Source organism: Myxocyprinus asiaticus, chromosome 24 (assembly GCF_019703515.2).
Source record: "Myxocyprinus asiaticus isolate MX2 ecotype Aquarium Trade chromosome 24, UBuf_Myxa_2, whole genome shotgun sequence".
Lineage (NCBI taxonomy): Eukaryota > Metazoa > Chordata > Actinopteri > Cypriniformes > Catostomidae > Myxocyprinus > Myxocyprinus asiaticus.
In genome coordinates this window covers 36314054-36340693 of record NC_059367.1, presented here as the reverse complement: position 1 = coordinate 36340693, position 26640 = coordinate 36314054, and the positions used below count along the sequence as shown (strand labels likewise).

The window sequence follows — 26640 nt, the reverse complement described above, 5'->3', positions numbered from 1 at the left end:
TAGAACATAAAAACAGTCTCTGGAGCAGTATGAAGGTCAGACACTTGAGATCTGCTTCTGCTTGGCAGAAATGCCCCAAGTTTCTTTTCCTGGGTTTCATAACACAAACCTGAGGCCCAGTGGAGAGCTCTTCCTGCAACTGAACAGAAAACAGTTCTCACGTCCTTACGAGATGACAATGAGAATGTTTCGTTTTTCCTAAAAAAGCACAGGAACAGCCAGGGCCTCCTGAATGTGGCCGCTGGTAGAAAACAGGTCCAAGGAGTGAGAAAGCAAAAGAGGAAAGACTCGTAGCAGGAGGTGCACAAGGATAGTAGAAAGTGTTTTTGTGTGTTTGTGTAAGAGAGAGAAAGATGTGTTTGTGCGCAGAGGTGAGCTGTTTATGGGTATTTTTCTTTTGCATCTGCATCAGGATTTTCCATCCTAACGGAAAACGGCTGGAGTTCCCTTCTCAATTGTTTCACTTTTATGACCATGTTTTTACATACTCCACGGCGGCTTTCCTACCACATTAATAAATTTAATGTGGTCTGGTGAACACCCTATTTAAATGTATTTGTCAGTTCTTTAATAAAGTGTCTCAGTGATTTGTCCTGGCGTTTACAGTTTCTCAGACTTTTATATACAGTGTACTGGACATGTAAGGCACACTTAACAATGTATGAATGTCTTTGCAGTATTTAACAAAATATCAGACTGCTCACACTGTGAATTCGGTGACAGTTGGTCAAAACTTCTGCTGCTGAAATCGGTCTGTGCTTACCAAAATTTGAACCACTGCCCCCAGTGGCCGAAGCTGAAAATGTTGTTGAGATGAAATCTCCACAGAGCAAGTTGTATTCTTAGTTGTAAATTATGTAATACATTCAACAGGAGTGCATATTTTATTAACCCTACTCCCAACCCAAACCCCAACCCTAAACCTAACTGTCAGTGGAGTAAAAATGTAATTTTATAACAAAAATTGTACATACATTGTCTGTAATTTGGCAGAATATGGTTGATTTTAGGGTACATGAACATTCGGAAACTATGTCAATTTCCTGTGTGATTATGTTAATTTATTTTAAAGAAAGATTGTGCAAGTACACTTTTCAAGAAAAACATCTCACAGAAAGGAGTTTGTTGGAATTTAAATGATAAAACAACAGATCTACTGTTCAAACTTAAGATAAAGTATAAGAACACTTTATGTTTGTCAGATGTTAGTGGAACATGTTCATAGTTAATGTGATGAACTACACCTGTGAATCCTCTGCTAGGACACCTGTGTGAACTTGAGTGGAACTGACTTCATACATCCACTAAAAATCACCTTGACACCATCTGCTTAAAAGCTATTGCAAAAATGGCTCTGAAAGTGAAGTTAGATATATGTAACATTTTAAGTGTCTAAAGTGTCCAAAATACTTTTTGTGGCCACTGTAACTGTAATTTGTTTTGCATTCACACCCTGGTCCCCAGAGCCCCAGCCACACAAACACTCTGATCGATGTGGATGTCAGAGGGTCTCTCTCTCTCTCTCTCTCTCTCTCTCTCTCTCTCTCTCTCTCTCTATAAGGTGACCTGCCTCTTTGGAAACCCTCTGTAAGACTGACGAAGGGTCTGGGATATGAGCCTGCCATAGCTTTTAGCTTAGTAACTAGTCTGACTGATGTGCACTGATTTCACTAGCTTTGTATCATTTAATAATTTGACAAACAGTTGGAAGACACTGTATGTGACACCTTCTAAGATCTGTGGACTCTTTGGATAAACCTGCTTTTTGCATTACAGATCTTTTATTTAAATTTTACACGTTTTGGGGATTGTTTGGACATGTATTCTGGAAGAAATCTAAAGACAGTTATTTGCACCATCTTCTTGTTTATTGTCCACTCAGCTGAAGCAGAGGTGAGTAGATTTGACCCACTGCACGCAACTGCATAAACATAGCAGAAGAAATCCACTCATATCTGATAGTTCTTTTCTCTTTGAGAAATTAAAAATAGGTTATTAAGACATGTTGTGAGTTAAAGTCAGTTAATCACAATACATTTGGCAGTCACTTTTTTCCAAAGCAACTTACAATGCATTCAAAGCTGTACATTTTATTAGTGTACTGTATGTGTTTCATGGGACTTAAACCCACAACCTTGGCATTACTAGTGCCATGCTCTATCAGTTGAGCTACAGGAACAACAAAGCTCCTGCTTGTAACGTGTACCTTATGTAATATTAATTTTAAGAATTGTACGATCTGTTATGGATGTTGTCATACAGATGGTCTCTGGTGCTTCCGATAGTGCTCACTCTTTTCTGAAATTTTATTGAGCATGAAATAGTTTTTAAACAATATGAAAAAAAATATCAAAATATTTGTTTGGTTTCAGCTACTCTGAACTGCTCAAGTCATATTTACCAATGTTTTTTGAGCCATTTTAATAAATTTTTTACCCAAACATTCATGAAACTGTACGGTTTGCACCAGTGATGTAAACTTATTTGTGGACTTCAGTTCAGCTTTCAATATCATCATGCCTGATCTTCTCTCAACCAAACTGACCCAGCTCTCCGTGCCAGCCACAATCTGTTGGTGGATCAACAGCATTCTGACAAATAGGCAGCAGCTAGTAGGACTGGGGAAAAATCACATCCGGGACCCTCACTATTAGCACTGGTGCTCCTCAGGGATGCGGTCTCTCTCCACTGCTCTTCTCCCTGTGCACAAATGACTGCACTGCAAAGGACCCCTCTGTCAAGCTCCTGAAGTTTGCAGATGACACCACGGTCATTGGCCTCATCCGCGACGATGACGAGTCCGCATATAGATGGGAGGTTGAATAGCTGGCTGTCTAGTGCAGTCAAAACAACCTTGAGCTGAACACGCTCAAAACAGTGGAGATGAAAGTGGACTTCAGGAGAAATCCCCTCGCACTCTCCCCCCTCACCATCCTGTACAGCACTATGTCAGCAATGGAGTCATTCAGGTTCCTGGGCACTACCATTTCACAGGACCTGAAGTGGGAGATCCACATTGACTCCATTGTGAAGAAGGCTCAGCAGAGGTTGTACTTCCTTTGCCAGCTAAGTAGTTCAACCTGCCACTGGAGCTGCTGACTCAGTTCTACTCAGCAGTCATTGAGTCTGTCCTGTGTACATCTATAACTGTCTGGTTTGGTTCAGCCACCAAATCAGACAAAAGGAAACTACAATGGACAGTCAGGACTGCTGAGAGGATTATTGGTGCCCCCCTGCCCACCCTCCAAGAGTCTCCAGAATGAGGAAACGTGCATGTAGAATCTCTCGGGACCCCACACACCCTGCCCACTCCCTTTTTGAACTGTTGCCCTCTGGCCAGTGCTACAGAGCACTCAGCGCCAGGACAACCAGGCACAAAAACAGTTTTTACCCTCTGGCCATTTACTACATGAACAATTAAAGAGCTTTCAGGACTCCCATAGTGCAACAATGTATAAATAGGTCATGTTCATATATAAATTCACTCATATTTAATTAAATAACTGTACATACCCCTACCTTGCACATATATTACCACTTGCACATGTACATACACCATTCTATGTTATATGTCCTATTTTTTTTGTATGTCTGTTTATACTCTTACCTTGTTTTATATTCTGTGTCTCACTGTAATGTTCGGTGTGCACTTGCTTGTTTATCCTATCACAAAAAAAAAAAAAAGAAAACTTGTGTACATAAGCACACTTGGCAATGAAGCTTATTCTGATTCTAATTCTGATTCTGATTATTCTGTCTCATCAGTATATATATATATATATATATATATATATATATATATATGTGTGTGTGTGTGTGTGTGTGTATGTAGATAGATAGATAGATAGATAGATAAACCACACTATAAAAAGTTGTAACCTGCAAATTGTTGGTCAAACTTAATGTATTCAGGTTGCTTCAGTAATGATAAATGATGGTTTTTACTTGAATTCAAACAGTTCATTTAGATGTTACCACATGAGGAACATTTTTAGTTTAAAATTTTTTCAGTGCAGCCTGTAAAAATGTGCTTCATGTTGTAACATCTAATAAACAGGATTCATTCAAGTCAAAAAATATTATTTAATATGTCTGAATCAACCTAATAGTGTTGGGCAAGCTACTCCAAAAATTGAGCTAGCTAAGCTACCAACTATTCAGCAGAAAAATTAGTTAAGCTAAGCTAAAAGCTACACGTTGTACACAAGTAACAAATTACACCATAAGCTACACACCAAAAGTAGCTTGTTACATTTCATCTCTTTCATCATTTTTTTTCAACCAGATGCACGAAACATACTTTCATAGACAAGGCATCTAAAATAATTTTTCACATGATGTTTATCAAAGCATGGTACAGTATAGTGCAAAACACTATGCAAGAATACAGGGCAATAAAAACATTTTTTGCATTTAAAAAAACAAAACAAACAAACATGTAAATTCATATTTATACATGCTACCTATACAAACCCGTGTTCAATATGGAAAATCACTATTTTTTCCATTTTTTTTTTTTAAATATTTATACTACTACCTGTACAAAACCATACCCATTTGAACATAATTTTCTTTGCACATTCCTGTATAATAACTCCACGTACATATACTATTAATCTTATTCTACAATTCTATGTATAAATGTTGTATTTCTGTATAAACTGGAAGCTTCTATTAAGAGGCCAAATTTCTGGGCATACCTGGGCAATAACACTCCAATTTTTGATGGTATCAGATAGTACTATCTTGGTGCTTTAACACACAACTACCATTTTTATGTACCATTCTGTGTTTACAAGGTGCTTCAAAGTACTTCAAAGAATACCATGGTACTACCATGTTTTTTCACTATATGATTATATATTCCATACCATACTATATTCATAATCTATTGTATTTGCATGGTGCTCCCAGTTAATGGTACATATCCAAAAAACATGGTAATGTCATGGTAATTTTTCATGTAGGCTAGTCAGCATTTTGATTCTTGTTTGGTTGGAAAATGTCTTTACCCGCAAAAGTCATTCACAAGCTGCACATGTGTTGAACTAGATAAAAGCCTTTTTCATCACTGGGAAACGATATAAAAAGCATTTGCAGGTTTGGTTTCCTTTGATTGTAGATCCACACCAACCAGTGTTATCTTTGTTTTCCGTGTTTTAAAATATTCTGTTAGTGTGTTAGCTAGTGAGAACCTGCTCCAAATGATTCAGCAGCAGCGCACGCATGAGCTTTCTGAGACATTCAGATTGAATTGCAAACCAATTCAAACTGCTTTGCTATCATGTGTGACCAATTCATTGTAAAGAACCGACTCAAAAGAGTAATTCATTTGTGAATCGGACATCTTTAGTTCTGATTCAAAACTGGCAACAGTAAACACCATGTACAAGGCAAGATGTAGTGGTGTAGTCTTTGTCAACACTACACCGCTACCTAATCAATAAAATACCTTTGCTACTGAAAAATGAAATAATTTAAAAACTAGTGAAGCTACCACCTTGCTACTAAGATCCCTTTCAAAAAATCTAGAGTTCTGACAAACTTGCCGCAAATTTCCCACTCGTTATTATCACACGCAAATGAGCTTGCTATTCGGCGCTAATGATTGCCATAATTTTGCAGTTCTTCATCAGTAGTGGTGAACCTTCATCAAACCTTTAGCGACAATGCCATTTTTGTAAGGGAAATGTAGTTAAGCTAATAGCTTCGTTATCTGTGCTATTTGAGCTGCCCATCACTGCAGCCTAACTACTGTACATTTACTACTCCAAGAAAAGTAATGTTAGGGTCAGATCAGGTCAATTGCTCCTAATGTAATAACTGCTCAATTTCACTTTATTACAGTGTATTAATTCACTATTAAAGTGTTTCATTTAAATGTAGTCAAATTTCCAACACAGAATTCTTTAGTCAGTGTATTTGTAAACACATAGCCTAACCCACTCATATAAACTTACAAAAACATTGGCCCGAAAACTCCCACCTACACTGTGAAAGCCTTTCCTGTATGACTCCTCATTTTATGTAACATAGTGAAGGGAATGTGTGCTCTTCTCTCATCTCTCTGACCTCCCGTTCGCCAGGTGACCAGAGGCTGTTCTCGCCCATGCTCATGCCCTCCGTCTCTACCCTCTTGCCCAGCTGGAGTGAGTTGGGTGTTGGATGAGTGTGGTTGCTGTAAGGTGTGCGCCCAACAGTTTAACCAAGAATGTGGCCCTGACCGGCCCTGTGACCACATCAAGGGCCTGCGCTGCCATCTAGGGGCCAGAGGGGAACCTCAGCGTGGTCTCTGCAGAGGTAAAACAGTGAGCACCAGAGACTGTTCTGCTTCAAGAATAATGTGTTTATGTGTAAACTTCTGTTAAAAGAACTTTTCAGTCCCATAGGATGATTTTAAAGAAAAAAGAAAATGAATAAATAAATCATTCTAGTTTAGGATAGCCTTTATATTTTTTATAGTGTCTCTTTACCTGACTTTTGAACATTTGACAGAATTTCTCTGTCGAATAATGTATAATAAATTATTAAAAACTCTATAATAAATGTATAAAAAGTGTAAACATTAACATACTGTTAAAACATTCAAAAGTGGCCCTAACTGAAATATCACCCTATTTTCCAGAATATTCTGATTTAATATATATATATATATATATATATATATATATATATATATATATATATATATATATATATATATATATATATTGGTATTTAGGGTGGCACTGACAAAGCTAAGATGTCAGTTCGATTTTTTTAAAGGCCGGGGATTCCAGTGCATTAAATAATATACTATGTACAGATATACTACAGTATGTCAGAGGCTCTTTTTAGACTGAATGACTGAAAAGCTCATGAACATGTCTCAATCTCTCAGCTGATTCACAGGGGCGTCCGTGTGAGTTTGGAGGCCTTGTTTATCAACATGGGGAGGATTTCCAGCCCAGCTGTCAGCACCAGTGCAGCTGTATGGATGGTGTTGTGGGCTGTATGCCCCTGTGCCCACACCACGTCACTCTGCCCAGCAGAAACTGTGCCAATCCTCATCTGGAGACCCCACCAGGCGGCTGTTGTGAGGAGTGGGTGTGTGATTATGATAACAGCATCAGAGAAGAACCACCGGACCCCCTGCCTCATCAGGACCTGACCAACCACGTTAGCAAACTCTTAAAGAATTTAAACAGCTTCCAGTCCAGAAGGGGCAACTATCAAGGTATGTGTGCTTTTACATAGCTGTTCTTAATCTTATTTTATTAGCGGTGAGCATCCCGACTAGTACGACACAGCAGCACTGGATTAACCAATGGCACGAGTTTGGGGTGGAACTATCTGTTTGGCCAACCAGTGGCATGTCCAAACTTTTTTGACTGGGGTGGCCCATGTGGGGCACAGACTCATTCAAAGGTGGCATGAAGCGTAACACAACATCCCTGATTTAATTATAATTATACTAATAAGATATGTAGATTTTTAATAGTCGAATGTTACTTAGCTAAATAATTGATTAATTGTTAATACTGCAAAACTTTCCAAATAGCATTTATTTTTAGGGCCCAAGTACTGAAAGATCGGAGACTCTATTGTTCTTCTAAGGATTATTGTTAGGGCCCAAGCACTGAAAGTGTGGAGGCCCTATTGTTCTTCTAAGGATTATTATTACTTAGGGCCCAAACACTGAAAGTGTGGAGACCCTATTGTTCTTCTAAGGATTTTTTTTCTATGTTTCGGGAGCTTTTGGGGCACTTAACATGCTCAAAAACTAATGCAATTATGCACATGCGTCAGAGTCATCGGCCATTTGAGCTTGGCAAAAGTTCATACATGGGCATGTAGAGGGGGGGTCTGTAGCACCACCTAGAAAATGGGCATATTTGGTGGGCTCTGTAGCACATCCATTTTGAGCTACCATTACCAAACTTTGTACACATATAGATCTCATCAAGCCAGAAAACCTTCATGCTGGCAGTCATAAGCTCCGCCCAACAGGAAGTCGGCCATTTTGGATCGTTTGAAAAATGCATGCTCTGTAATTTGAAATACTCCTCCTAGGGGATTCATGTTACAGGTACCAAATGTGGGCAACATCATGCCAAGAAATTGACGATGCTTAATTGCAAATGGATTTTTGATATATCAAATGGTGTTGCCATGGCGACACCATAAATTAACGTAAAAAATGGAAAACAGGATGTGTCTCATATCTTCTGCATGCATCGTGTGATTTACATCAAAATTGAGCCGTATGTTTGGCCTTGCAGGCTGATCACATTGATGTGGCTATTGTGGGTCACAGTTGTAGTGCCACCAACTGGTGGAAGGAAGTGTGGCACTTTTAACAGACTTTGAATATATCCCTCTTATGTTTACCTGAATTGATACATTTATTTTAGAATAATGTCAAGACTTAAAAAAAATTCAGATTTAAAATTCTGAAGGGATTCTTGATAACTTAAATAGTGTTGCCATGGCAATGCATTCAATGTCATTATTCCTTTTTATGTATATTCATATGTTTTTGAGGTACTTAGCATGACATCAGAGTTGTCAGCCATTAGGCTTGGGCAAAAGTTAACACATGGGTGTGGCTGGGGAGCTCTGTAGCACCACCTTTTGACAAAAGTGGTGGTGTCAGTTTCTTCTATGGTCACCAAACTTGTTACCTATATTGTTCTCATGAAGCCGGACAACTTTCGAAATTACAGTCATTAGCTCCTCTCAACAGGAAGTCGGCTATTTTGGATTGAATGTGCATTTTTTTGAAAATTGCAGGCCCTGAACTTTTGAATACTCCTCCTAGGCACTTCATGTGATTGTCACCAAATTTAGGCAATATTATGACAAGATATTGAAGATGCAAAATTGTGAACGGATTTTTGATATATTGAACGGTGTTGCCATGGCAAGGCAATAAATTAAGGGCAAAAATGGGAAACAGGAAGTGTCTCCTATCTTCTGTGTGCATTGTTTGATTTAGATTAAAATTGATCTATATGTTTGGTCTGGTGGGCTGATCGCATGGATGTGGCTATTGTGGGTCACATCATAGCACCACCAACAGGCAGCAGGAAGTGTGGCACTTATAACAGATTTGAAATAAACCTTTTACATTTACCCCAATTGCTTCAAAATTGTTTAGAGTAATGTCAGAACACTGCTGATTAAAATTTTTGAAGGTATTCCAGATATGTTGAATAGTGTTACCATACCACTAACAGCATGATTGTACCGAAATGAGGATTTATTTTTTACAAATATTATATCAGGGGGCCTGGGTAGCTCAGCGAGTATTGACGCTGACTACCACCCCTGGAGTCGTGAGTTCGAATCCAGGGTGTGCTGAGTGACTCCAGCCAGGTCTCCTAAGCAACCAAACTGGCCAGGTTCCTAGGGAGGGTAGAGTCACATGGGGTAACCTCCTCATGGTCGCTATAATGTATGGTTCTCGCTCTCAGTGGGGCACATGGTGAGTTGTGCGTGGATGTCACGGAGAATAGCGTGGGCCTCCACATGTTCTACGTCTCCACAGTAATGCCCTCAACAAGCCACATGATAAGATGCATGGATTGACGGTCTCAGGTGCAGAGGCAACTGAGATTCGTCCTCCGCCACCCAGATTGAGGCGTCACAACACCACGAGGACTAAGAGAGCATTGGGAATTGGGCATTCCAAACTGGGAAGAAAAGGGGAGAAAATCAAAAAACAACAAAAAATATTATATAATTTTCTTCAATGATTTAAAAACTCATGAAAAAAAATTTGTGCTGTTTTTTTTGTGCTTGATTTATCTCAAGATTACTAAACTATACAATTAATTTGCATATAAAATAAGAAATGTTAAAAATTATGTTAAATTCACTTCAGTGAACATCTATATTACTCAATTATATATGGAGATTATGCCATGTTTTAGGGGCAGATTGCTGCCATCTCCTACTAAAAAGAAAAAACTTTTTAAAATTAAGTGAAATTACAATATATAACCAGCAGGTGGCTGCAGAGGACCATTCATATGTCTGGTTGTGGCAAACTGATTTATTTATTTATTTATTTTAATCTTACCTTACCTGTTACCTAAGTAATGCATTTGGTTGTATATTTAGATGTATATTTATATGTTTTAATGTTTTTATATGTTTTAATAATATATTTATATATTTTAGTTATGTATTAGGAGTGTAAAGGTTCTCGGTAAAAAAATTAACCGTATGGTTCGCCACCAATGGTTCGGGAAGCACTGGCACCGTGATCAGTTCACCTCAAGTTTAATGAGGTAATGACTGTGCCTAACTATTTGATTTTTCTTGACCAAAATTTGTGCTCCAGATGCGTATCTGGAGCACAAATTTTGGTCAAGAAAAATCAAACAGATAGGCACAGTTACAATCTCTGTTAATGCACCTGAATTTATCTGTAGATGATATGCTCCGCCTGTGTTTCACGTGGGTCAACTTGATGATGTCACAGTTCTGGATGCATTGTGTGTAGTTGAAAATGGCAAGTGGAGAAAACGAGCTGCTGATAGAGAAGCCCTCTGCGTTTCTCTTTTCAGGGAACATTTTCTTTTTGCAGTCAATTACAACAGCAATGGTCAAAAGACGTTTACAAAACAGGCACTGTTTGCAGACATCGCTCGACACGAGTGCTGTATACTGGTAATACGTGTCAATAATGCACGTAAGGGTTTATTTACAGTGCATCCGGAAAGTATTCACAGCGCTTCACTTTTTCCACATTTTGTTATGTTACAGCCTTATTCCAAAATGGATTAAATTCATTATTTTCCTCAAAATTCTACAAACAATACCCCATAATGACAACGTGAAAGAAGTTTGTTTGAAATCTTTGCAAATTTATTAAAAATTAAAAACGAAAAAAAAAAAATCACATGTACATAAGTATTCACAGCCTTTGCCATGACACTCAAAATTGAGCTCAGGTGCATCCTGTTTCCACTGATCATCCTTGAGATGTTTCTACAAATTGATTGGAGTCCACCTGTGGTAAATTCAGTTGATTGGACATGATTTGGAAAGGCACACACCTGTCTATATAAGGTCCCACAGTTAACAGTGCATGTCAGAGCACAAACCAAGCCATGAAGTCCAAGGAATTGTCTGTAGACCTCCGAGACAGGATTGTATCTAGGCACAGATCTGGGGAAGGGTACAGAAAAAATGTCTGCAGCATTGAAGGTCCCAATGAGCACAGTGGCCTCCATCATCCGTAAATGGAAGAAGTTTGGAACCACCAGGACTCTTCCTAGAGCTGGCCGCCTGGCCAAACTGAGCAATCAGGGGAGAAGGGCCTTAGTCAGGGAGGTGACCAAGAACCCAATGGTCACTCTGACAGAGCTCCAGCATTTCTCTGTGGAGAGAGGAGAACCTTCCAGAAGAACAACCATCTCTGCAGCACTCCACCAATCAGGCCTGTATGGTAGAGTGGCCAGACGGAAGCCACTCCTCAGTAAAAGGCACATGACAGCCCGCCTGGAGTTTGCCAAAAGGCACCTGAAGGACTCTCAGACCATGAGAAACAAAGATTGAACTCTTTGGCCTGAATGGCAAGCGTCATGTCTGGAGGAAACCAGGCACCGCTCATCACCTGGCCAATACCATCCCTACAGTGAAGCACGGTGGTGGCAGCATCATACTGTGGGGATGTTTTTCAGCAGTAGGAACTGGGAGACTAGTCAGGATCGAGGGAAAGATGAATGCAGCAATGTACAGAGACATCCTTGATGAAAACCTGCTCCAGAGCACTCTGGACCTCAGACTGGGGCAAAGGTTCATCTTCCAACAGGACAACGACCCTAAGCACACAGCCAAGATAACAAAGGAGTGGCTCTGGGACAACTCTGTGAGTGTCCTTGAGTGGCCCAGCCAGAGCCCAGACTTGAACCCGATTGAACATCTCTGGAGAGATCTGAAAATGGCTGTACACCGATGCTCCCCATCCAACCTGATGGAGCTTGAGAGGTCCTGCAAAGAAGAATGGGAGAAACTGCCCAAAAATAGGTGTGCCAAGCTTGTAGCATCATACTCAAAAAGACTTGAGGGTGTAATTGGTGCCAATGGTTCTTCAACAAAGAATTGAGCAAAGGCTGTGAATACTTATGTATATGTGATTTTATTTTCATTTTTTATTTTTAATACATTTGCAAAGATTTCAAACAAACTTCATTCACATTGTCATTATGAAGTATTGTTTGTAGAATTTTGAGGAAAATAATGAATTTAATCCATTGTGGAATAAGGCTGTAACATAACAAAATGTGGAAAAAGTGAAGCGCTGTGAATACTTTCCGGATGCACTGTAAAACGTGCATGCAAGTTCTTCCTGTTTCCTTGCGTGGCTGTAATCTATCGTGAGCGTCAATAATGTGCTTTGATGAATGGAATTAAGATGCGGTTATAATAATACTTTGATACATGATTAATCCTTTACGCCGACATCACCCAGGGAAAGAGCCGCAGGTGAGTCGAAACTACACACAATCCCTTAAATTTTTAAGCAGACACTCCGTGCCAATTCAAACAGACATGAAACAAATACTAAAGCGCTTGGGGTGTTCATGTGAGATTTCCACATATGATTAAAATACTCGAGCAGCATTATCACAACATCCCTTCTCGTATGCATTTTAATAGCAAGGTTATTCCTTTTATAGTGATGTACAGCTTCCGAATATTAAATACATGTTGAGATGAATATGAAGTGCACTTTATGTTGATGCATGTAGCGTATTAATGCAAGTATTAAGTTAAAATGTTGATTTAGTAATTAGAGAAAATGTTTTTTTTTTTAGTAAAGGACACTGATGAAAATTAACCATGGTTTTACTATAGTAATATTGTAGTAACCATGACTGCTGTCACCATGGTTTTCTGAGCAGAAATCATTGTTTTGATACAATTACCCATGGTTTTAGAACAGTAATACTGTAGTTTCTATATAGTAACCATGATTTTACTATTTACTGTAACCATGGCAGTAACCATGTTTATATTGTGGTTACTATGATTTTACTACAAATAACATGATTAAACTATGGTTACTGTTGTAAAACCATGATTGTTATATAAGGACAAACCTGTTGAAGTGTTTACCAATAGATTATCTTTGGATTTGGCAGTAATATTTTTTTTCTGAACAAAGGAAATACCGAACTGTACCAAAACCATGACCGTAAAACCGTGATACAAACCGAACCCTGAGAACTTTGAACTGTTACACCCCTATTATGTATATTTAGCATATTTACAGTACTGTGCAAAAGTCTTAGGCACATAAGATGTTTCACAAAAGCATTTGTCTTAAGATGGTTATTTATATCTTCAGCTTTAGTGTCAATAGGAAATATACATGTTAGACTCCCAAACATTACTTTTGTAAATAGAAAAGATTAGAATAGAAGAACAGGGAGCCCTGCAACAGATGTCATGGCCCCCACAAAGACCCCCACTGAACATCGTGTCAGTCTGAGATTACATAAAGAGACAGAAGCAGTTGAGACAGCCTAAATAGATAGAAGAACTGTGGTGAATTCTTCAAGAAGCTTGGAACATCCTCTCTGCCAACAACCAAGAAAAACTGTGTCCAGGTGTACCTAGGAGAATTGGTGCTGTTTTAAAGGCAAAGGTGGTCACACCGAATATTAATTTAGTTTTTGTTATGTTTACTGGACTTTATATGACATTATGTGATAAATGAAAACTATTTATGTCATTGTTTTTGACGACATCCACACTTCTTTCACAAGTGCCTAAAACTTTTGCACAGTACTGTAGTTCTAACCAAGCTGGACAAATTTCAAAATTATAGTCATTAGCTCTGCCACTTTGGATTTCTGAAAATCACAAGCTCTGAACTTTTAAATACTCCTCCTAGGGGATTCATGTGACTGGCAACAAATTTGTGCAACATCATGCCAAGACATTGTAGTGCTAAATTACGAATGGATTTGTTATATTTTGAATGGTGTTGCCAAGGCACAGCAATAAATTTATGGCAGAAAATGTGAAACAGGAAGTTCCTAATATTTTCTGTGTGCATTATATGATTTTTATGAAAATTCAGCTGTATGTTTGGTAATGGGGGCTGATCATATTGATGTGGCTATTATGGGTCACGGTCATAGTGCCACCAACTGGCAGCAGGAAGTATGGCACTTTTAACAGACTTTGAAATAGCCCTCTTATGTTTACATGAATTGTTTCAAAATTCTTTAGAATAATGTCAAGACACTGCTGATGTAAAATTGTAAAGGGATATTTGGTTTCTTAAACAGTGTTGCCATGGCAACGCATTAAATGTGATTATTCCTTTCTTACATATTTGGGTGTTTTTGAGGCACTTGGCATGCCTAAAATTGCATGAAATGTTGCACACACATCAGAGTCACTGACCATTAGGGCTGAGCAAAAAGTTCATGCATGGGCATGTAAGGGGGTCTCTGTAGTGCCCTGTTTAAAATGGGCATGTAAGTTGGCCTCTGTAGTACCCCCATTTTCACCTCAGTCACCAAAATTGGTACATATATAGTTCTCATCAAGCCGGACAACTTTCTAAATAATAGTTATTAGCTCCACCCAACAGGAAGTTGGCCATTTTGGATTTTTTGAATATTGCAGTCTCTTAACTTTTAAATACTCCTCCTAGGGGAGTCATGAGACTGTCACCACATTTAGACATCTTTATGCCAAGACATTGACGATGCTAAATTGTGAACGGATATATCGAACGGTGTTGCCATGGCAAGGCATTAAATTAATGGTGAAAAATGGGAACAGGAAGTGTCGTGTGATTTAGAGTAAAATTGAGATTTATGTTTAGTCTTGGGGGCTAATCACATGGATGTGACTATTTTGGTCACAGTAATAGCGCCACCACTTAGCAGCAGGAAGTGTGGCTCTTACAACAGACTTTAAAATAGTCCTCTTGTATTTACCCAAACTGCTTCAGAATTGTTTCGAATAATGTCAAACGCCAAATGCATGTGTCCACCTTGCATAGTTTTCTGAAAGCCACCGGATCAAAATGGACCCATGGTGCTTGGGCCCATCATCGCTGCTTGCAGCTATATTTAGGGCCCAAACACTGAAAGTGCAGAGACCCTATTGTTCTTCTAAGGATTATTAGGGCCCAAACACTGAAAGTGCGGAGGCCCTGTTGTTCTTCAAAGGATTATTAGGGCCCAAGCACTGAAAGTGCAGTGGCCCTATTGTTCTTCTAAGAATTCTTCTTCTTCTTTTCAAGATTTTCGGTACTTTTGTGGTACTTAACATGCGTGGAAACTCTTGAAAGTTTGCACACACATCAGAGTCGTTGGCCATTAGGACTGGGCAAAGTTTCGGGGGGGGGGGCGTGCAGGGGGGGCTCTGTAGTGCCACCTAGAAGATGGACATGTTCTGGGGGCTTTGTAGCACATCCCTTTAGAGCTACAGTCACCAAACTTTGTACATATATAGATCTCATCAAGCCGGACAACTTTTGCACAGACAGTCATAAGCTCCACCCAACAGGAAGCCAGCCATTTTGGATTGTTTGTAAAATGGAATTTGAAATACTCCTCCTAGGGGGTTCATGTTACAGGTACCAAATGTGGGCAACATCATGCCAAGACATTGACAATGCTAAATTGCAAAAAGATTCTTGATATGTTGAACAGTGTTGTCATGGCGACGTGATAAAGTAATGTCAAAACATGGGACACAGAAAGTGTCTCATATCTTCTGCGTGCATCGTGTGATTTACATCACAATTGAGCCATATGTTTGGCCTTGCAGGCTGATCACATTGATGTGGCTATTGTGGGTCACTGTCGTAGCACCACCAATTGGCGGAAGGAAGTGTGGCATATTTAACAGACTTTGAAATATCCTTCTTATGTCTACCTGAATTGCTTCAAATGTTTTTAGAATAATGTCAAGACAGTGCAGATTTAAAATTCTGAAGGGATTCTTGATATCTTACACAGTGTTGCCATGGCAATGCATTAAATTTCATTATTCCTTTTTATGTATATTCACATTTTTGAGGTACTTGGCATGCTTGAATTTTAATGATATTTTGCACACACATCAGAGTTGTTGGCCATTAGGCCTGGGCAAAAGTTAACACATGGGCATGGCTGGGGAGCTCTGTAGCACCACCTTTTGACAAAAGTTGTGGGGTCAGTTTCTTCTATGATTACCAAACTTGTTACATAAATTGTTCTCATCAAGCCGGAGAACTTTAAAAATTATAGTCATTAGCTCCACCCAACAGGAAGTCAGCCATTTTGGATTGAATGTGCATTTTTTTGAAAATTGCAGGCCCTGAACTTTTGAATACTCCTCTTTGGGGATTAGGGGTGTAACGGTTCGAATTTCTCACGGTTCAGTTTAAGGGTCACGGTTTCGGTACGCTTCAGTATTTTCTTTGTTAAAACAAATATTATTGCCAAATCAAAAGAATAATCTGGTAAACACTTCAACAGATTTGCCCTTAAATAACAATCATTGTTTTACAGTAGTAACCATAGTTTATCCATGGCATTTGTAGTAAAATCATAGTAACCACAATATAAACATGGTTACTGTCATGGTTACAATACATAGTAAAATCATGGTTACTATAGCAAAACTACAGTATTACTGTTATAAATCCATGGTTAATTGTATCAAAACCATGATTTCTGCACAGAAAACCATGGTGACAGCAGTCATGTTACTACAATATTACTATAGTAAACCATGGTTAATTTTTGTCAGGGTCCTTTACTAAAAAAAAACAAGTTTTCTCTAATTACTAAATCGACATTTTAACTTAATACCTGCACTAATATGCTACATGCATCAACATAAAGTGCACTAAACTCATCTCAACATATTCAATATTCAGAAACTGTACATCACTATAAAAGGAATAACCTTGCTATTAGAATGCATACGAGAAGGGATGTTGTGATAATGCTGCTTGAGTATTTTAATCATACATGGAAATCCCACATGAAAACCCCAAGTGCTTTAGTTATTGTTTTTTGTTGTTATTATTATTGAGTGCCTGCTTAAAAACGGAAGGGAGTGTGTGCAGTTTCAGCTCACTTGCAGCTCTTTCCCTGGGTGATGTCAGCATAAATGATTAATCACAAAACATAACAATGTAGCAATTCATAACCAACTAAATCACACTTTAACAACACAAGGTAACAATACAAGAACTGACAAAGGAATGAATAAAACTGGAGGGTATTTATACACACAGGTGCTGATGAGGTAATGGAGGACAGGAGAGGAAGATTGGGAACAGATGGCAGTGATGAGGGCAGTGCATTATGGGAAGTGTAGTCAAGAGGAAACAAAGGTTGACACAAAAACCATATCAAAATAAGAGTCCAAGGAACAGAATGGTGAATAACTGTGACATTACCTGCCAGTGCTCACGACCACGGAGGTCGTTCCCCAGTCTCTGCCCATATTCACAACAACGGAGGTTGTTCCCCAGTCTCTGCCAGTGCTCATGACCATGGAGGTTGTTCCCCAGTCTCTGCTTGTGTTCACGACCGCGGAGGTCGTTCCCCGGGCTCTGCCCATGCTCTCAACCACAGAGGTCAATCCCCAGTCTCTGACATTACTCTCTACCATGGGAGTCACTTCCCAGTCTCTCACAGCTCTTAGCCCCGAGCCTTCCACGGACTCTTCCCTGGCTCTTCTTCCCATGACTACGCCTTCCACGGCTTCACCTCTCGAGCTTCTCACGGCTCCGCCTTACATGGCTTCGCCTCTCGAGCCTCTCACGGCTCCGCCTCCCACGGCTTCACCCTTCCAAGCCTTCCACGACTCCTCCTTCCAAGCCTGTCACGGTCAACGAGCCAGCACCCACGCCTGCCACGGTCAACGAGCCAGCGCCCACGGTCAACGAGCCAGAGCCTACGCCTGTAGCCTCGACCATCCCAGAGCCAGTGTCTGTAGCCTTGACCATCCCAGTGCCAATGCCTGTTGCCTCGACCACCCCTGAGCCAGTTCTCGCCAAGCTAATAGACCTGGACTTGCTCCCCGCCCTAGTTCCCACCCTAACTACCCTTCATCCTCTGCTGGTTCCAGCCAGCATAATGGACACCCTTGTTCCATCCAGTGCCCTGTCCCTTCCTCCTCCGCTGGCTCCACTCAAGACATTTGCTCCTCCTCCTCCTCCTCCTGGTCAGCCGGCTCCTCCCATGTCACTGGCTCAACCTTCGCTCCCTGTGAAACCATGGTCAAGGGGAACCTCAAACCCTCCGACTCCGCCAAGACCCTCCGAGCCTGGACTCCGCCTTGACCCTTCGTTCCCTCTGTCCTACCTCAGCTCTATGTCCCTTTGGCTCCACTGTGGTCCTTCAGCCAATCGGCTTCTCCGGGGTCCCTCAACCTTCCAGCTCCGCCTTTGTCAGTCGGTCACCTGGCTCCGCCTCTGCTCTCCAATCCTCCAGCTACGCTTCGTCACTCCGAGCCACCAGCTTCACCGGGGACCTCCTTCCCTATGGCTCCACCTCAGTCCTCTTTCCCACCAGCTCCGCCTCTGTCCTCAGATCCCCCAGCTCCGCCTTGGTCCTCCAAGCCTTTGGCGCTACCTCGGTCCTCCGAACCTTCGGCTCCACCCTGGCCCTTTGAACCGTTGGCACCAAGTTCTCCACCCTCAGTGTCTTCCATGGCTCCGCCCGCTTCCCCAGAGTCTCCTCCTCCAGCGGTTCTGCCTCCTGACACAGTCCTTGCCCTGTGGCCGCCTCCCAGGCCTCCTGACCCAATTCCTTGCTCTGTGGCCACCACCCAGGCCTCCTGACCCAGTCCCTTTCCTGCCGCCACCTCCCAGGCCCCTGGATCCATTCCCAGTCCTGAAGCCGCCCCCCAGGCCCCCGGATATATTCCCAGCACTGAAGCCGCCCCCCAGGTCCCCAGATCCATTCCCAGCCCTGAAGCTGCCCCCCAGGCCTACTGTTTCTCCTTCTGCATCACCCTACCCTCCTCATCCATCTTTGGGGTGCCAGGAGTCACCCTTTAAAGGGGGGGTAATGTCACAGTTATTCACCGTTCTGTTCCTTGGACTCTTATTTTGGTATGGTTTTTGTGTCATCCTTAGTTTCCCCTGGACTACACTTCCCATAATGCACTGCCCTCATCACTGCCATCTGTTTCCAATCTTCCTCACCTGTCCTCCATTTCCTCATCAGCACCTGTGTGTATACATACCCTCCAGTTTTATTAATTATTTTGTCAGTTCTTGTATTGTAATGTTTTGTTGTTAAAGTGTGATTTAGTTGGTTTTGAATTGCTACGTTGTTATGTTTTGTATGACGTTCCACTCCGGCGTCTACTCCAGCGTATTTCCTATGATGTTCCACTCCAGCGTCCACTCCAGTGTATTTCCTTATTAAAGACTTTAAAGTTAATCTACTTTTTTTGTTTTTTGCATTAAACAGTCATAATAACTTCAACGTAAATGCCCACTGTTCTGATTGGCTAACATCGTGCAGCCCCTCGAATACAAACATTTTTGATACTCAATCGAAGAGGATGAACCAGCTCAACAACATTATAAAACTAAATGACTAGGTTTACTCATAATGCACATCCAACACATTGCATCCTAATATATTAAAAAGTTAATCTCAAGCACAACTGTTAACATTGTCTACAACAGACGCGCAAGGTGCGTCACGTCAAAAGCAATAGAACCCATTATAATCAATGATGCTGTCTACCATGGAAGCGTCCATTTTGCCTGCATGCGGTGGCGCTACTACTGCCAACAACACAAATAAACATTTAGAAAGTTTGTGCCTGCCCAGTGTAGACAGGCTCAAGCCGTCGCATCGCGTCATGTCAACAGACACACCCGGTGTAAATAGCACCATAAATTTGTCAAACAGTTGTCAGCACCATAAATTATCAAACAGTCATGACATATGGAATTTTCATGAATGAAACTATTTACTCACGTTTTTGCCTTCACGTCCAAGTGTTTTTAACTGCCCCATCCTTCAATAACAGTTCCTTTGCAAAGCTTGAATTGACTGGTATGTTATGAGCCAAACGTACAATCCACTCTAAATTATGCTGAAGACACATCCAGATCCAGTTTCCAGTATCATTCCATCATGTTTTCATACACCAACAACTAAAAATAACGCAGATGGGCGAAAGAATGCGTCTATGACATGTTTGTGCTCAGCTGAATGACAGAGAGCTTCTCCTCTTCAGTAATTTGACACTGCATATTTTAAAAGCGGCCTGAGATATGTATCAAGCAGTCAAAGACGTCTGTCTGTGCATGTTTATGTAGAAAAACATTTAAATCCAGATAGGCACATGAAGGTGTCCTGTGTAAGTCCACTTAGGATGAATCTCCCATGACAGTCCTCATCTGCTCTTCACTTGTGTGACTGACTCTGAGCACCAGTGGGCGGGGCAAAGGGTGCAATGATGAAAAATAGGCGTTGCATATGCAGATGTATTTGGTCCTTGTGACGTCACAAGTTCCACGAATTCCCAATGAGATGTTTTTTTGCAGCTTGGTTTAAATAAATGCTCTTTTTATAGTATAATGACCTCTTATATGTCAAAAGATCAAGGAAAATGTGTGTGACGAGGAGGAGGGCAGGGCCGGGCCATGACTATGCACGCCCGGCCCCCAGTTGGGCTAATCATTCGAGGAGAGCGATAAAGGCAGCTGGATACGTCAGTTCGGGAGAGAGAGAGCCACACGCAGCTGCCGTGTGTGTGTTTCTCTCTCCCAAACTGCCGCACCGCCCTCCTCCTCGTCACAATGTGATTCCTCATGTCATGACCCCTTTAAAAACTTTGTTTGAGGCAGATACTTTTAAGTAAACTAGATATTCCTGCAAATTTAAAAAAATACTTATGATGCACACATCGATGTTATACACACCTCAAAACATCACATGGGAAAGTAGTCAGACATTTCATATCTGAAGGAATGAAGGGTTCTTGGCCAGAATAAGATGATGAAATATGCAGAACATTACAGCATTACAGTTTTTGTCTAGTTGGGATAGAAGAGAGTACTTGTTCACTTCAAGCACTGGTGATGGGACATAGAGGTGCATTCCCGCAGAGCTCCCGCAGGTTGTTTCTTGCGGTGCAAGATTAAATTTCCGAGGTGAAGGCAGGAGCAGATGGTGATTCCATGAGATGTGGACGCGAAGGGACGGGAGCGGGCAGTCAGAAAATATCCTGAGGGCATTGTGGCATCAAAGGATGTGTAACTTGGATAAGAAAATGGTCAATTTAGTGTTAAGAAACCAACCTCAGGAAAGTCATAGCCCTTTTCCACCGACATGGTTCGGGTGCGGGTTCCTAGGCCGGTGCGAATTTTCAAACTGTTCTGTGCATTTCCATCGCAGAAAAGACTGTTCCGGGGCCGAAAACCTGGTTCTGCACCGGTCCCAAAAGCTTGCTGGTCTCTACACAGGAACTGATTATGTCAGGGGACGGAGGGTGGGATGTTTCATCACCATGGTAAAGTTTTCCCAAACAACAACAGTAGCTACCATCTGCAGCAAGGAGTACTTCTTCGCTCTATCCAACTTTTTCACAGACAGTGAAATTACCCATTATGCTCAGCATGTTCTTCCAATGCGGATGCTACAGACTTCTGGTTTGCAGCTTATTCTCATTACCAAGAACTGAAATATCACTAACAACATTCAAAAGTGAGTGAACAGTCTGTGTTTACTTAACGTACATGTCATTAGTCTAGCTGAAAACAACAACTAAGCGAAAGTGTGGAGCATCCGAGAGGAAGTCTCTTGCCGCAATGTCACCGCCCATGGAGAAGTCAGGAAAAAGGTGGATATGTAATCCATTTGAGTACCAACTCTCATAATACGATATGCTCCAGATTGCCCCAGCCGTGAACCAGCAGAGCACAGGCTCGGCACAAGAACCATCGCAATTTCGGTGGAAAAGGGCTATCAGATAGGCATCATGTCACACATCATCTGATAATAGCAATACCAGAAAAATGAACATTTTATGTATACTTGTTGTCTATTTGTATGTCTTTCATCCTATGTGGAAAACAAATGCAGGGTTGAGGGAATGGGAGCAGTCGGGAAGAAAATCACTGCGGGCAGAGAATGTGTGAACATGGAGTAAAATTAGTGGGAAGAGTTCAGGTGCGGGACAGAAACTTGCGGTAACGGGATGGAAAAAAAGACCTCAAACGGGACGGATGATCATAGTGCTTTTTTGTCATGTTGCACAGTGTTTGCAGTGAATGTAACCATTTTTTGACCACTTCAGTGTCGCGGTCTTGAGGATTATGTGACATGCAGCGAGATCTACAGTGCATATTCAAGCTATATTTCATTTCAGATGACTGTACGCAGTGTTTCTCCTGAGTCCATTTGAATAACTATAATTCCCGGACACTGCTTTCTGCTCCGATTTAATTCAAAGAGGTGTAGCAGCTCGGTTGAATAAAACAAATTTGCTCTCTTTCCCTGATGTTTGTGATTGTCTTCCTTTTATTTCTTTCACATATTTTGACTCCACCTTAAGAGATAAAACAAGCAAATAAAATAATATGGGTATTTGTAGGGGGAAATTGATTTAAACAAACCAATGAGACAACACAATTCGCTAATTTACAACAAAATCACACATTTAACCTAACATCTAAGCATACACAACATAAAACTGACCATAAACCAAAGAAACTGTCATGAAGACAAAAATATACAAAATATAAACACATAAAATAAACATTATTGACAATTTGCCCTTATCAATCAGGTACTAGATCAAAAATAAATAACCAAATGGGCAAATTTCCACATTAAAACTCCTTTAACTACACTGTGACTCATTAACTGTTATGTATAGTGTGCTGATTGCTCTCTTCTCGTCCATTCAGTCTCCTGTTCTTCAGAGGCACATCAAAATAAAAGTCCAGATAAGCGGAAAGGGAAATAATAATGGTAAAAACATAAAAACACACATCTTGTGGCTTTTTATGTTAAACTTATTTAATCAACTAAAAACTAAGCTATAAATAACTGAGGGTTATTGATACAAGGTTCTATCTGGTTTTATTGAAGGTCCACCTCCTACTTGGGAAATGACTAATCACAGTTTAGAAATTGCGGTGGCACCTGGGGTGGCCAGGCAAATTCTAGGGGGGCCAGGGCCACTCCATGCCCCCCATCTGGACACACCCTTGTGGCCAACCAATGGCAGATGGGGGTAGTGTTCGGGAAACCTGTTTGAAGACATGTTATTATTTTTTAAATTCCGTTTGGTAACACTAGTGTCACAGAAATTCCACACTTCACCTTTAAAGACCATGTTGTGTTTAATGGATTGCAAGTTCTTTGTTCTTTATCATTTTCCTTTATCATTTATCCTGCAGAGTGGGCATCCTTGCCAGTGTCTCAGGTTCCTTTCCTGTCCTCTGAATGTTTCCCACAGACCACCGATTGGTCAGAATGCTCCGCCTCCTGTGGGTTTGGCATCTCAAGTCGTGTGACAAATAGTAATGTAGAGTGCAAGCTTGTTAGAGATACACGCCTTTGTCAGATCCGAGAATGTGACATCATTCCAGCTATGAAGGTGAGATACGCTGAAATGCGCTTACACACTGAACATACCCAGTGTATGTTTGTTCAGTTGAATGTTCAGTTCAGTTGTTCAGTTCATTTGTACACCTATCTAGAACATTTGAGAGTATATTTATACTGTCAAAGTAATGTCAGTGAAATATATACAGTTGTTTATTCAATACGGAAAAGATGTTTAATCTAAATAAAAATGGACCCAATATTTTACCCAATACTTGGTTGTGCTATATATTTGTATTCAAAACTCTTTTGAAATCCTGTGCGCTTTGCATGAGGATGGCTATTTGTGAGGCATGATGGGGATGCAGGTTTAGCCCCTTAAACTCTATGGAACCAGCGGTGGGTCCAAAGGGGGGTGCTATATCACAAAAAAAGTTTGCACTTAAAATTTTAAAGTCCCCGTATACATAAGTCAGGCATATGAGATATCATTTGAAAGCTTTGAATCGGAATTTTTCAGAGATATCCATCACTTCTGCATTTATGTTACATAAAATAACAACAACAAAAAAAGGCCTCAAAACATAATGTGGTAGAAATATTTAAATGAAAATAAAAGTATTTCACATAGCACCTAAATGGACAAGTCATATATCAAATGAAAGCTCTCATTCTCAGGAATGTGACTATACAGTTGTTTATGATTTTTCCAAGTCATCAAATACAAACTTCTCTTTTTTGCGCCAATCATTGCTGCTGTAAACCCCAAGTATCCAGAAACGTCATATCTGGTCTTACCTTAGGAAGTTCTAAAAAATAGCTATTTTTTACTTGTCTGTGAGCTTGCTTGGCTGAATAATTCATTGTTATATCTTAGATATATTAAAATATGTCATCCAGCAGGAAAAGCATGCTAAAAAAAATCATTGATTGATGAGAAACTGTTATATATAATCACAGGGTAGGATCTCAGCTAATGACACTTGAGCTTCTAGTCCACTCAGAGGCTGAGATATTCGATGAAATAATGAGGGTGGTGCATGAAATGAAAATTAGGCTGAATGTCTATGGATGAGCACATCTGTGAGGGCTAAAATGCGTAAAAGCACCACCTACATTTCAGATCTGCATTTTGTGATGGAAGGTGATAGAGGGGTAAAAAAGTCTAGCGCTTGCAGCCATCTAGTGGAATGAAATAAGACTTTTCAAAGTGAGGTAGAGTGAACAGAACAAGTATTACATGATAACAAAGTTAGGACAAAAAATTCTGTTAATCATAAGATTATAAACACATTTATAAAATATTATTTATGAATAATTGGAGTCTTTTTTTATTTTATTTGGGGGTTTTCTGAAAAATGAGACCAAGTTTTTTGCAATTAGTCCACAGTATGTGTGAATGGTGAGCTTTTAAATTTGAGTGTGAAAAATTGCAAGCGGCAGCCCAAAAATGCACCAGAGTTTAAGGGGTTAGAAGGAAGTTGTCTATGTAGACAGTTGACAGCAAGGCAGTTTACTAAGTTTTGGAAAATAGTTTTTGTCTGGAGTTATTACATTGTTATTAATGGATAATAATGTTTTCTTCTTCCTTATCATGTCATGAAGAAAGGAAAGAAGTGTCGACGAACTGTGAGATCTCGGGAACCGGAGCAGATAACATTTGCTGGCTGCACTACAGCTCGCCACTGCCGCCCTCGTACGTGTGGATCGTGCATAGATGGCAGGTGCTGTCAACCGTCCGCAACCCGTACAGTGCGTCTGCGATTCCACTGCCCTGACGGAGAGAACATGACACGAAATGTCATGTGGATTCAGCGTTGCCATTGCAGCAAAAGCTACTGTGGACAACAGAGAGGTCGCACACCCACAGTGAGCCTTAGCGATGATATACACACCTTCTCTCAATGAGCACGCACACGACACACACACACACACACACACATATAACTTCAACCCTCATCACTTTACCAATACCCACACTCAAACACACACATACAGTTTAACCAGGGCAGGCCCGTCCTACAGGTGATACAGGCGGCCGCCTATAGGGCCCTGACGTGCCTGGGGGGCACAAAGTACAAAGTAAATGAACAAGTCCTAAGATTAAAAAACATTGATGACTTTTATTTTGAAATTCTCCACAGTCCAATGGATTCTACCACTCACACATTTAGGAAAATGTGCAACACGCCTGGACCTGATAATTTAACATACAAATTACAATGACAGTGAAATATAAAAACATCATAATACGTATAAATGAGCTCTGAATAATCACGAAAAGACAAATATCTGAAAGTTACAACAAATTAAATAACAGGAGTGTATCTAAAATCGGCAAGAAGTAAAGCTAAGCAGTACACACTAATCTGCATAATTTATACATAACGCTGGGAACTGAAGCGCAGCTTCTTATAACAGTATTATTAGACACAGATCACACACCTTGCTGACTAATGTGCAAGCCTTACAGAAATGCAGGAAATAAGTTTTGAAAGATATTGCTTTGTGGCAATTTGAGCCTTTGAGGCTTATTTTGTGTAGAGGATAGCAGAAACAGCACTTGTCAAATCATTAGGGCTTTTCACGTTTTCTCAAGAATAATCTACTGGGGAAGGAATTCGGACACTGCCGATATAAAGATGCAAAAAAAACTCACATAGTGTGAAAATATGAGCAATTAATCTGGAAAGTAACCAAACCATCCTATCTACAAAGATCTCTGCTCTCTAAGAGTTATTTGTTTATTCTTTACATTTGTTTACAAATATATATTTCGAGGTGTTGTGTTTATGAGCCCTATTTGAAATATGTAATTTTATTTATACATAATTATAGAATTTATACATTTATTTATACCCCCTAGCTGTATTTTCCCTGATGTTTTAATTTTTATTCACTTCTGCACATATTCTGGCCAACTTTTTGTTTTCATAGATTTTGTTGCTCTAAATAAACTTTTATACATAGTTATGTGGGTAGTTGAAATGGATTTTCAAGTATTTTCAGCATTAGTTAACATTACCTAACAATGAATAACACTTAATAATCTTGATTGATGTTGATGTTCATTTCTATATATACTAGTCTATTTTTAACA

At 40.3% G+C, this 26640-nt stretch overlaps 1 protein-coding gene across 1 annotated transcript; it reads left to right on the top strand.

Moving 5' to 3' along the window:
- Positions 1 to 1685: 1685 nt before the first annotated feature.
- On the top strand, positions 1686 to 26481 carry LOC127415477 (CCN family member 1-like). Its single transcript, XM_051654253.1, has 5 exons — positions 1686 to 1893; positions 6087 to 6300; positions 6881 to 7204; positions 23393 to 23592; positions 25146 to 26481. The coding sequence occupies exons 1-5, from the start codon at positions 1819 to 1821 to the stop codon at positions 25446 to 25448; spliced, it is 1116 nt and encodes a 371-aa protein (XP_051510213.1). The 5' UTR covers positions 1686 to 1818; the 3' UTR covers positions 25449 to 26481.
- Positions 26482 to 26640: the final 159 nt, after the last annotated feature.

Excerpts from the sequence above, each read along its gene's own strand:
- LOC127415477 (XM_051654253.1), top strand. The coding sequence starts at position 1,819 with ATGTATTCTGGAAGAAATCTAAAGACAGTTATTTGCACCATCTTCTTG. Across the intron at positions 1,894-6,086 it reads TCCACTCAGCTGAAGCAGAG|GTGACCAGAGGCTGTTCTCG; the intron begins GTGAGTAGATTT and ends CCCGTTCGCCAG. Across the intron at positions 6,301-6,880 it reads TCAGCGTGGTCTCTGCAGAG|CTGATTCACAGGGGCGTCCG; the intron begins GTAAAACAGTGA and ends TCAATCTCTCAG.